Source organism: Arvicola amphibius, chromosome 14 (assembly GCF_903992535.2).
Source record: "Arvicola amphibius chromosome 14, mArvAmp1.2, whole genome shotgun sequence".
NCBI lineage: Eukaryota > Metazoa > Chordata > Mammalia > Rodentia > Cricetidae > Arvicola > Arvicola amphibius.
This window is the reverse complement of record NC_052060.1, coordinates 56,386,425-56,399,104: the sequence shown is the minus strand read 5'-3', so window position 1 is coordinate 56,399,104 and position 12,680 is coordinate 56,386,425. Positions and strand designations below refer to the sequence as shown.

At 36.7% G+C, this 12,680-nt stretch overlaps 1 protein-coding gene across 1 annotated transcript; it reads right to left on the bottom strand.

The window, feature by feature from the left end:
- Positions 1-960: 960 nt before the first annotated feature.
- LOC119800701 (protein mago nashi homolog) lies at positions 961-1,635 on the bottom strand. The gene has a single exon (XM_038310867.1). The coding sequence runs from the start codon at positions 1,633-1,635 to the stop codon at positions 1,069-1,071; it is 567 nt and encodes a 188-aa protein (XP_038166795.1). The 3' UTR covers positions 961-1,068.
- Positions 1,636-12,680: the final 11,045 nt, after the last annotated feature.

Genomic DNA, 12,680 nt, shown 5'->3' with positions numbered 1-12,680 from the left:
GAATGATCATACTTCATTGTATACCTGTGTGACATTCTCAAAACTAAAGTAAAAACCTTAAAGTATTACATTAAGCCTAAAAATGTATATTTCAATGTACATTTTGTACTCAGTAGGACATTAATATGTGTGGGAGAGTGACCCAAAGTAAAAAAAAAGTTTGTTAGCAAGAACTCTTTTTATGTGGTTTGTACATTGGGTTTGTACACCAGCAAGCTTTCTCTAAAGCACCAAGTAGGGTTTCTGTGCCACCTACAGTAAGGAAATTAGAAAAGAAAGGCTATTTATCGTATAGTCTACTCACCTTCCTTCTCAGTTCCCAACAGTGTTCTACCTGTCTTAGAATCACACGGTTCTTTCTGCCTGTGGCTACTAACAACTTACCCATTTATTATTGCACCAATTTCTTTTCCAATGTATTTTAAGCATTTGCATTATTCATATATAACAAAAGGTACTGGGGTGGGGTGATTATTAAGATGATGACTTTGTCCTCATAGACTCAGAAACAGGATTAATTTTAATTAATCAATTAAATAAGGATTAATTTTAATACCTTGCAATAGTCTCTCTAGACAGTTTGGAACAGAGAATCAGACTTCACAGATATTGCCCAGGGAGGCTTAGAAGTTAATAGTTTATATCATGTTTTCTATGAAGAATACAAAACTCTATAGCTTTGAAAACCAATCATAATATTTAAGAAACTTTAGAATTCTCAAATGCTTAATAGCAGGAGAGCTAGAAGCTATGCTGTTTATCCTGGTGTTCAGTATCTTAGGACTGGGTGGTGAGAATAATATATCTGTAGATATGTTAGAGACCTCTGAAATACTTAGATTTGCTTTAGTTTTGTAGATGTTCTCCACAGTGAACAAGGGAGGGATCCTTTAGGACAGAGGTGGCTTCAAAAGCCTTTGGACTACTTCCTAAAATCTTTCAGATCTTTTTTTTTTTTTTTTTAAAGACCATCATTTATTGTTTATAAAAATTGCCCCAATATACAGAAAAAAATTCCTAATTACGGTAACTAAAAATTCCCACCCCCTCATGTCCACAATATCCAGTCTAGATTGGTTTAATCTTGAAATGTAATCCAATAAGGCTGAAGACTAAACACTTCAGATCCTGGACAAGATAATAAAATACTCGTAAGCCTTCTGGATCCTTAGACTGGTTGACATCAATAAGGGAACCAATTTTTGATGTTGTAAAAGAAATGTGTTCATCACCGATGACGATTTCAAGCTCCTGCCGGCCCACTCGGTCAGGAGGGGGCCACAGAGCATCGTCTTCCTTGGTGATCTCACTGTCGTCAATGATTCTCTTCAATTCCTCCATCACACTCTTATGTACATAAGCCTCCTTTCTGATCATGACATCATTTTTGTAATTGCTGTTGTTGGCATATCGCAGTTTTCCATCAGGTCGGAATTCAAACTCCAGGAACTCATGACCGAACTTGCCTTTGTGACCCACGTAGTAACGCAGGTAAAAGTCAGATCTTAAAATTACCTTTTTCTGGTGCAAAATTGTTGAAAGCTTTCCAATATAGCCTTTCAAGAAGCAGCATGGAAGCCATGTTGACTGTAATTGCACTTGGTAGACACAACCACAGAAATCTCTTATTATCATGACTAAGTGAAGATCTTTGTTTAGGATACACCTTCCTCTAATCTAAAACATGATTCAGAGTAAGATTAATTCAAGCAACAAAATGAAAAGTACAACTGCTGTTGGCTATGTCACAGGAAGCTGAAAGAACATACTGTTTCTTAATGGATCACTGTCAAAAGAACTGGCTTGTAAAAAAAAAAAAAAAAAAAAACAGACATACCAGTCAGTTAACACAGTCATGAAGGGCAAGTTCAAGCAGTGGCATTTGGAAGTACACCCACAATGTAGAAATTTCTTTCTCACTCAAATTAGTATGGGCATCACTTGTAGATCTACAGTATCTTCTTCTGTAAACTTAGAAAATACAATAATGCCATTGGTTGCAACTTTTAAACAACTGTGTACACAACGTACTGCTAATTCTTTAAGGATTCTTCCTCAGAAGATGTCATCCCCTTTCATGCAAATGCAAACAAACTTACAACTAGACTTTAAGGGTTTTCTCTTTTACTAGAATGAAAACATTTTATATTTGGAAAAATACAATTGTTAGACTTACGGGCAGCAATTGGGGTGCTTAAAATTCTCATCTAATAGTTCTGTGGGAGAAATACTTTCCCTATCTAATTTTGTTCAATATTTGAGATATGAGTGACAGTGAAAATTTATTTTATTTTTGTCAGCCACAATGAGCATACACTTAAATGTATTTTGTTTATCAGGAATTGCTCCTAGACTCATACAAGCAACCTTTTTCCAAATGTGACTTTGTAAGAAAACAGCAGAGCAATATGAAATCCCTTCAGTTATTAAGTCACATATAAGAGGTCCCTGGGTTCTATTTTCAACTAATACAAAGCCCTGATGGCTGCAGAAAGAGCACTAGGTTAAATATAGCTGTCATGGTAAGGAGTTTACCTGAAGAATGGACACACGGTGGTGAATGGTGACTCACCCTGCCCTTTGTTATCAAAGTGAATTTCAGAGAAACTTCATATCCAGGTTTCTTTCTCCAGGGAAATCAGCCCTGAACATTGGACCTCTACCGTCGGATAGATGGGACCATCTTTATGGATGCATTTAAGAAGGGCTTTCCCCATGGTAGCCTCTGTTTCATAAAGTTGAGATATGGCTTCAGATTGTCCAGTCTAGAGTGAAAAAAAGAGAAACTAGTAGGAAATATCTATTTTCCTAGGGGGAAAACCATGACTGCTTTGTGTCATGTAATCTTGGCAGTCAATATTTTAAATGGGATACAACCCCTTCTTGTGTGTGTATGTGGTGTGTGTGTATGTTTGTGTGCATGTATGTATGTATGTATGTATGTATGTATGTATGTATGTGTGTGCATGGTTTCTGGATTCTTTATGCATAAGTTTTGCATTACCAATACATCCAGTAATAGACTGAAATATTTGGAAATATGTATCTGTGTTGAAAACAGACATACATTCTAAACAACACAATGTAAGTGTTAGTGTTGAATTTGCATTGAATTTGATATCATAAATAAATGGCAGATGTCTTAAACTATTGTATAAAAGTATAGAAGATGTGGTTAAGAAATAAGAAAATAATATGCCATTTGGTGTAAGAGTCAGGAGGGTTCTGAAATCTAAGTTCCACAGATCTTAAGGGACAACTCTATTCATGATCACATTTGTTGTAGTGTGACAGCTTCTAAAGCTGTGTCGTCTGCCTGGGGCTATGAAGTCATCCAACCTTCCACGTCAGTGTTGTTGTGACACGTACAACACATCCTATATGACTTAATTGACGTGACTCTGTGCAACCACGTGAAATAGATTTTGTGACTGTCATCAATTTGTAGGCTCCCCTGAGACACAACAGAACTTATAAGCTATCTTGATGTCAAGATGCTGTTGTGGATTCTGGTCCTTAATTGTAACCACTTTATGATTCCATTCCATACTTTCTTTTTTTAAAATTTATTTTATTGAGCTCTGCATTTTTCTCTGCTCCCTTCCCTGCCTCTCCCCTCCCCTTCAACCCTCTCCCATAGTCCCCATGCTCCCAATTTACTCAGGAGATCTTGCCACCTGGAAACAACCTAAGTGCCTCTAGACCAAAGAATGGATAAGGAAAACGTGGCACATTTACACAATGGAGTACTACACAGCAGAGAAAAATAATGGCATCTTGAAATTTGCAGGCAAATGGATGAAGCTAGAAAATATTTTATATTTTCTAAAAGTTCTTTGGTTTTCAGCTTGAAAATAAGAATATATTGAGAGAATTTTTCTAATTTCTTAAAAAAAATTATACCCAGGAATTCTTAGGAAATTTCCACTATTGGAATACTAGTTAGTTGTAACTTTGGGGTAATTTTAAAAATGTCACCTTTCTGGTAAATACAGAGTTGACAGATAGTTGAATAAGTTTTAAATTGTAAAAAAATTACTTAAAATAATAATACAAAGGGTTTTTTTTCTGAATGCAAAGTATTTGTTGATATTATTTCATTCAATACATACTCACCAAGCTCATTATTCAAATATCTAAAGAAATATACATTAAGTGAATGGATTTGGTTGACATGGAGGACTTATTAAAAAATACTCTGACAATGAGGACAAATCAGTCCTGCAATCCTAGAGAGACAGGCATGGAAACCAGGAGCCTTTAGTGGATACATCACCTCTTCAGTACAGCAAGAACTATGAGTACATTTTTGTTTTATTTTAGGGTACGCTTTTGGAAGAGAGAATGGATACACATGCTTGAGGAGAACTCTAGTGAGGGCAATGGCTTATATCTAGAAAAACACTGAGGAGTTTCAGTCGCTGTCAACAGGAGCCAGGGACTAACGTAATTTCCAAGTTTGCCTTCTGGGGTGGAGATCACAATAAATGTCTAATGTTATATTTGCCAATCTTATAAAAAATAAAACCCCTGAACTAGCCACAGCCCACAATCCTAAAATGACATTTCTATTTTCTTTTACTTTAAAAATATTTTTTTTGGAAATATCTAAATGACAAAACTATTAAGTTTTCATTACAAATACATTCATTCGCATTGTCCTATTAAGGTTTGTTTTGTTTTATATTATTTTATTTTTATTATTTTGTTAGATGCCTGTTTGTTATCTAAGGAGAGAGAGAAAGAAAGAGTGTGGAAGGGAGGGGAGGGGACATGAGGAACCATAATCAGAATATACTGTATAGAAGAAAAAAAATCTGTTTTCAATAAAAGCAGAATAAAGTATTTTAGGCATTCGGGTCCCTTGTTATATAAAGATAGCTCTAGTCAGTCAACTTTTGGGTTTTTTTTTTTGTCTTAGCATGGATTTCTTTTTTCACATCCATTTTAAGGTATCACTTTATGTTTCTTCTAGCAATAATTTTCATTAATTTATTTGGAGTCTGTTGCTATGTGAACAGACTTCCTGTTGATACTCTTGATCAATTTCAGGTGTTTCTTTTTCGAATAGAAAGGACTTATTGGCTTTGACCATGAACTATTCTGACACTGAAACTGGAGGAGAGACTTTTGGGATTTCATGAATAGTAAAGCCAATTCCACCCACACTTAAAATACTGAAGCTATTATTTAAAATACTGCATTTTTGGAGTTCAGGTGATTTATCGGAGGTTAAGATCATTGCTGATTTGGTGGAAGACCTGAGGTCCCAGAACTCAGATAGGGCAGCTCACAACTGCTTGTAAGTCCAGCTCCAGGGAACCTGAGCCTATCTTGTGGCCTCTACAGACACCCAAGGCATGTGGGCACACACACATACACTGACCACACATACATGTGTACACACAAACACATACATAAAAGAAAAATAAGATAAACCTTGAAATATATTTTGCTTCTAAGCAATACATTTTCAAGAAAATTTTCTTAATAATGAATTAATTCAGTATTTCTCTTTTGGTTTTCCATACATATTTTGTAGTAGAATTGGGCTGCTCTTACAGATCTTCATGATTTCCAGCCACATGCACGATGGGGACACAGTGGGAGCAGCAGCTGCACACCACATCATCTCACCCGATAGATCATTGCAACAAAGGTAAACCTTTATGGACGCATGCTGATTTAATGAGTCAATGAATATTGCATGAGCTCTTGTGTGTTTGGATTGTCATAGGATATGTATGAAGGAGATGGTTTTGGAGCTTTTAGTGCTAGGATTCGAATATGCTTCCCAAAGCTTCTAGTTAGATAGGTTAGAAATTCAAACCCTAGTGCAACAGAGTTGAGAGTGATTGGGTACGATGCAATTGGGTCATCTAGGCTTTGCTCCCATGATGTCATTGTGTTTTGGACAGGATTGTCAACAAGTATGTACTCTATTTTTGTTAGCCAAGTGATTCTTTTCCAGATGCAGGCTCAACCCTGGACTTCCTAGTTTCCAGAGAAAGTAGAGGTGTAAATTTCTGTTCCGTATACATATTCCAGTTTGTTTTACTTTTGTTGCAGTGGCTTCAAACAGACCAAGACCCTTAAGCTCAGTGTTCTTTTCATAAAGGTAGCCATGCTTTCCTTCCTTCCTTCCTTCCTTCCTTCCTTCCTTCCTTCCTTCCTTCCTTCCTTCTTTCCCTCCTTCCTTCCTTCTTTTCTTCCCTCCCTCCCTCCTTCCCTCCCTCCCTCCCTCCCTCCCTCCCTCCTTCCTTCCTTCCTTCCTTCCTTCCTTCCTTCCTTCCTTCCTTCTTTTCTTCCCTCCCTCCCTCCTTCCCTCCCTCCCTCCCTCCTTCCTTCCTTCCTTCCTTCCTTCCTTCCTTCCTTCCTTCCTTCTTTTCTTCCCTCCCTCCCTCCCTCCTTCCCTCCTCCCTCCCTCCCTCCCTACCCGTCCTTCCTTCTCCTTCCTCCCTCCCCTCCCTCCAGTCCCTTCCTTCCTTCCTTCTTTCTTCCCTCCCTCCCTCCTTCCTTCCTTCCTTTTTCTTTCCTTCTTTGGAACTTGGAGAATACCTTCTTCTCTGAGTTGGGAACTCTGTTGTAGTGGAGAAGCCATGTTTAAAAAAGCTAGATGAATACTAAATACATTGATTCTAATATGAATATGTAAAAACATTGTAACTCAAATCACTCTAATGAGAAAGGCTTTGGAATTATAAAGGGATGATTTCCCTAGAAATTTAAGGTTGTGTTCAATTCTGGTTGCTGTAGGGCATCCGAAGCTGCAGTGTGTCTGCGACAGAACCACAAACGGTCGACTGCCTTAGGAATTAATAGGGATTGAAATTGTTTGGCCTAGAACATGGAGCAGTAGGGGATAGATATTTCAGAGCAATAGTGTCATGATGAATGAACTAAACAAACATTTAATTAAATAATACATACAAAACATTTTTGATTTATTTACTTAGCAGTAATAACAAAACATTGATTGCTAGGCTTTCACGTGGAACTCACACACAGAGACAAACTGCTAAGACTAATTTGTTATTTGTCCTTAGATGGCATATACCTACCATATTTTCTGGGCCATTATATTTTAGTACTTACTATGCATGTATTAGTGTTCATTCACTGTAAAAGTGCTCACTGAAAAACTACAGCTATTAAGTAGAGAACTAAGATTTACAAGTAGAAATTTAATGTGCTAAGGACATGTGCTGGACTTCCAGTAAGTTTTAAAATGGAAGTCATTTAAATGAATACAACCCAGTGAATAATTCCCAAGAACCTGTTCTTTGAAAAACACTGGACAATGTCTCAGAAATAGTGTCAGCAACTAGAAGGGAGCTCGCAGAGAAGGAAGGACTAGTTACCTAGCTAGTATTTTCAAAGTAAAGAAAGGCAATAAATCCCAAAGCTGCAATACATATGATCAAATAACACTACCCCACATCTATATTCTTATTTTTATTAGTGAACAGTGAGCTACACACTCTCTGAGTTTTTTAATGGACCTATGGCATTACCCCATGTCTCAGGTTCTCCCTTTGTACAAAGGAAATTCTAATAGCATTTTCTTAAAATAACAACAAGCATTTCAGGTGGGGTGGTTACCCTTCATTGCCAACTTGTTGTGGATATGGTCACCTAGGAGATGGTGAGGTGTACTGAAGAATGATTATAAAAACTCAGAGAGACAATTGGGGTTTAACCTGAAGGTCAGGAGAGCAAAGCAGCCAGCTACTGCTCTTACCTGACTTAGTCTGAATGGTGATCCTGCCTCCAGAATCTCAGAATGAGACTGAGCCTGATAACTGTCTCCTCCTGTTTTATAATCCTCTAGTTCTGGGATTAATGATGTACATCACTGCCTGGTTTCTATGGCAAGCTAGTGTGGCTAACTGGGATTAAAGGTGTGTGTTTTTGTTGTCTGGTCTATAAGACTTGTCAGTGAGGCTGTTTTACTTTTCTGATCCTTAGGCAAGTTTATTTACTAAAATACACGTTGAAAATGCCACGGACAGTGTACTACTCTATGGGTCTAGAATGGCTTATCTGCGGAGGAGGGATTAGTGAATGAAAAACACTCACTTTGTGTATGGAGAGCAACATCCTAAGAGATAGAGTCAGAAATAATAAAAGGGAAAGGAGGAATCTTTCAGACCTTGCCACTATATGTCTTCCTTAATTCCCAACTCCCCGTGGTGGAATGATTGCTTCCACAGATTTTTCTCTTCTCTAATTGGACTGGTAGCATCTCTGAACATCATGAATGCAAAAAAAAAAAAAAATAATTGCAGTATGTGGACCAGTCAGGCATTTAGTAACAGAGACAAAGTAAACAACACATACATTAACACCTCTAACATTCCACAGGACAGACGTTAGCTGGTCAGCTTCGTGCTTACCCCTTCTTTACTAAAGGCCCACAGTTGATGGACAAGAGTGCCTCTAGCCTCAGATATCTGGGATTACACCCAAGCCCTTAAGTTCCTTCCAGGCCTCGTGTCATCCGAACGTTTAAAGATGAGACATGCTTAGTGCCTGGAGTCAGTACTATCTTTAAGTAAAAAACCAATATAATGTTCACAGTAGAAACGTTTCTCAACACTCAAGGCTCCTAAACTAAATCAAAGAGGGCATGGGAAAATTTAGAGATTTTTTTTCCATATTATTTGAGCTTCATTTTCTCAATTGATAACGGTACTACTTTGACCATAGTAGATGTTTCATTTATTAGAAATTAATTACTTGAAAACTGCATTAGTGGTACATGTAGGTAAAATCCTTGAGTGAAAAATTAAGACTGAAGAAGATTATAATGGTAGAGTCCTTGATTCTATTTGTGGATTTATTAAGTAGAGGAAAAGGGATCTGAACAAGTGTGCTCTGTCTTGCTCTGAGACATCCTGTACGACAATACTTGGACCCGAGGCTCTGCGTCTTCCATTATATTACGTATACATTTTCCATGAATTATCCAGTCTTTGATATTTAGTTGCAGAAACAAAACAGATAAAGATAACAAGAAAAGACAGCATGGTCTATTTAGAGCAATGGTTGGCTCTGAATTTGATATGCAGTTTTCCAGCAGTCCTTCGTGGACTGAATTGGTTCACTGGTTCTCAAGGCACTGCAGTTGTGTACTGGGGAATTTCACAGTTACTTCATGCTCTGTAAGTGTAGGTAAGGTCTTTACAATGCTGGACAGTTTGCTATTTAACATGACTTCTTAGTCCTCTATTGGGCATCCAGGTAAGTTACAGATTTTTATTTTTATTTCTTTTTAAGTAACTGAACTCTGAACTAAAAAAAGTAAAATGTTTTTTTGTGTCTGGCCTTTAGTATAGCAAAGATTTTATGGAGATGCAAATACCACATTAAAACCAAAGACTGAACTTTGTTAGAAATGAAGCAATATTAATCATTTCCCAACGTCATGACATCAACGGCTTTGTGTTTTTCTTTTTCTTTTTCTTTTTGGTTTGTTTGTTTGAAGCAGCATTAAAAACACAGAATAATTCACATGTATATGAATAGAATGTGTAGCATTTTCAGAATGACCTACAAAAGGAACAGATCTCCTGATTTTATCGTGGAATCTCCCTGCGGTCAAGGTCTAGAACATTAGCATAGTGGATGCATGGACGGGTGACAGTTTCATTGTGTTTCCTTTAATCCTATCTTAAGATATGATGCTTATTTCTTTCTATGTTTAAATTGTGACTGGTAGATGACAATAACTGTGGGACTTTAAATCAGGAGACTAAAGTGGCATAATAAAGAGTAATTATATAAAGAAAGTATTGAATCTAATGGAATCAAGAGCCAAAAGTTTAGCTCTATTCTGAAGTGCTCTTAAGAATAATTCTGCCTTTAATATTCTTTTCTCTACAACAATGTCTAGTTTTTCAGAATTTTCATAGTAAAAATTATAGTGCGTGTGTGTTACTATGTGAGTGATGGACCATCAGTGAAGAAATCACTTAAGGGCTTTAAACTTAATTAAGTGCATACATATTGTTTTTGCATTCACCTATATCTTAATGAAAAAACCACCTAACCAACACCATATACTAGAGTAATTGTTGATTTATTTTGTTTGGTAATTTTTGGAAAATGATTTAAGAATATCACTAGACTAGAGAGCTTATTGACTATTCGTAGTGGAATGCAATGATGTTTCTAGACCTTAACCACTTGATTATTAACCAAAGCATGATCACAACAGTCTTGCAGTAAAAGCAATTTGTAAGTTTGCTTTACAAAAAACAACATTCCACATCAGAAAAATACCCTCCGTTAGCTGTCTCTATCGACATGCTTCTGCAAACCGGTGGCACAAAACTTCTAAATTTAAATCTTGCAGTAATATGGAAGACTGTACACTTGGCGTTTGTATTTCCAATTCTGATAATAGTTTTATAAATGAAAACAAAGGCAATAAAAAACCAGCCATTGAATGTTATGAAGCAATCATTACAGAACTGTGGAAAATTGATTATATAGAACATCACAAACATATTAGAATTGACTTTATAAAAAATCTTATTAAGAAAAACACTATTGGCAGAGGGAGGAATATGGAAACAATAGAAATATACATGACAGCTAGTGGAAATAGAAAATGGAATATAAATGTCATATTAAATGTGAACTAATAAAAACCTCTATTCCTTGCTTATATTACTATGTGAGCATTTTAATGGAGAGAAAAGTCTTCATGCAGCATAGAGCAACATTGGTGTGTGCAATTCATTTTCCATGATTATTAGTGAATAATTACATTCCATTCAGAACCATCCTTCCAAACATTGTACTTGATGTGCCCCTTCTGAGGTATGGTATTGTATAGCAATCTTGTGTATGTTGTATTTTGGGCGTGGGAATTGAGTCTTAGAATGAAAAAAAACAGAATAACATTCTTACAATGCATACCAGGGAGAAGAGTCAAATTTAATTTTTTGTTGAATTATTGATTCAGATAAGACCTTTGTTTATATTGAAGCCAGAAAAATAATCACATTTGTTTATTTGAGGGACTGCTAGTATTTCTGGCAAAACATTTTGGGACTTAGGAGAGAACTCATGAGACAGTGGGGTGTGACCTTGTCTACTATTGTCATGGAAGGGACTCAGAAAGAGTAGTCTATCTTGTGGATCACTGGGTCTTGTTCATAGTTAAGTAATTTCTTACGGACTACAGTGTGATAAGGCCAAGAATGTGGCCTTTCTTTAAGTAAGCAGCCTTCTTCATATGCTTCTCTGTTTGACATGTTTTTCACAGTATATTACTGACATAAAAATTGTATGAATGAAGCATGTAGATGCTAAATGTTTCCTGATGATCCTAACACAAACACCCGTGTGAACTCCCCAAGGCTAGACATCATCACCAGCTTTCCTTGGTTCTTTCTCTAGCCAATAATTTAAAGAGATGTATTTATTTTTATTTAACATGTTTCAGTATTTTGTCTCCATGTAGTATGGCTCATATGCATGAAGTTGTAGAAGAGGTCAGGCCAGGCCACCTGGTCACCTGGAACTGGAGTTACAGGTGTTGTGAGTAGCCTGTGGGTACTGGAAATGGAATCAAGTTCTTTGCAACAGCAGCCAGTGCTCTTAACTGCTGAGCTGTCCCTCTAACTGCAACCCTGCCCCAGCCGGTCCTTCCCCTGACCATCCCATTTTCTGCTACTCTAATCTACAACCATCACAAGTCATCTTATCTGTTCTTGAACACCCCACAAACAAAATATAACAGTGTAACCTTGGGTTCCCTGCTCCATTGCTCAAATCTACACTTTTGAGAATTGTTCCTCAGTAACTGGTGGTTTAAAATACTTGGATAATGTGTATAAAGAAAAGAGTTTTAAAAAGAAAAATGCTACGAAATTCCATAGCAGTTGGGAGCCCTAATACTACCAATTGTGTAGACTCAACAGAACAAATTGGCAAAACTCAAATTAAAATGTGGATCTTTCCAAGTTTAGATTGAGTGTGGTCTAAATTTATAGTTGCAAGGGCAGTGGAGTATTGATCAGAGCTGATAGGCACAACAACAAGCGCAAAGGGGCATGCTGATTCTGGAAGAAGAGTTTAGCTATTTACATCATAAACTTGTATAAGGTCTCAGAAACAACAGTTGTCAAAGCCGAAGGTCTTGGGTAGAGCATGTACATCCTGTAACAGCAGTCCAAGCTCAAAAGCCCTAAAGCCAAGAGGTTCACATCTAGCTGATGAGCACAGTATTTGCTCTTAGCACATTTTCCTGATGTGTTTATTAATCTGTGTTTACTTGTTCCCAGAGTATTTCATAACCAACATGGTTATTTCTCTCTCTCTCTTTATTTTATCAGTTTAATCTGGCAAGTAGTCAGTATTTTAAAGGAAAGAGATCCTACAACATGCAATAACATGAACAGACTTTGAGAAAATCATGTAAATAAGCAGTAAGAAAATAATATACTTTGCTTGATTCCATTCAAATTCATAGACTCAGGGAGAAGAATGCAGCCAAGTGTCACAGGATGGGTGGGGATGGCATCACCCACCACACATTTTCTATAAATAAAAATATATATTAGAGATGTCCTACAAATGCCCATAAATAAAAATATTACATAATAATATGAAACATCTAACTATATAATCTTGTTATATGGTTTTTTCCAAATATTTATCTTTATATA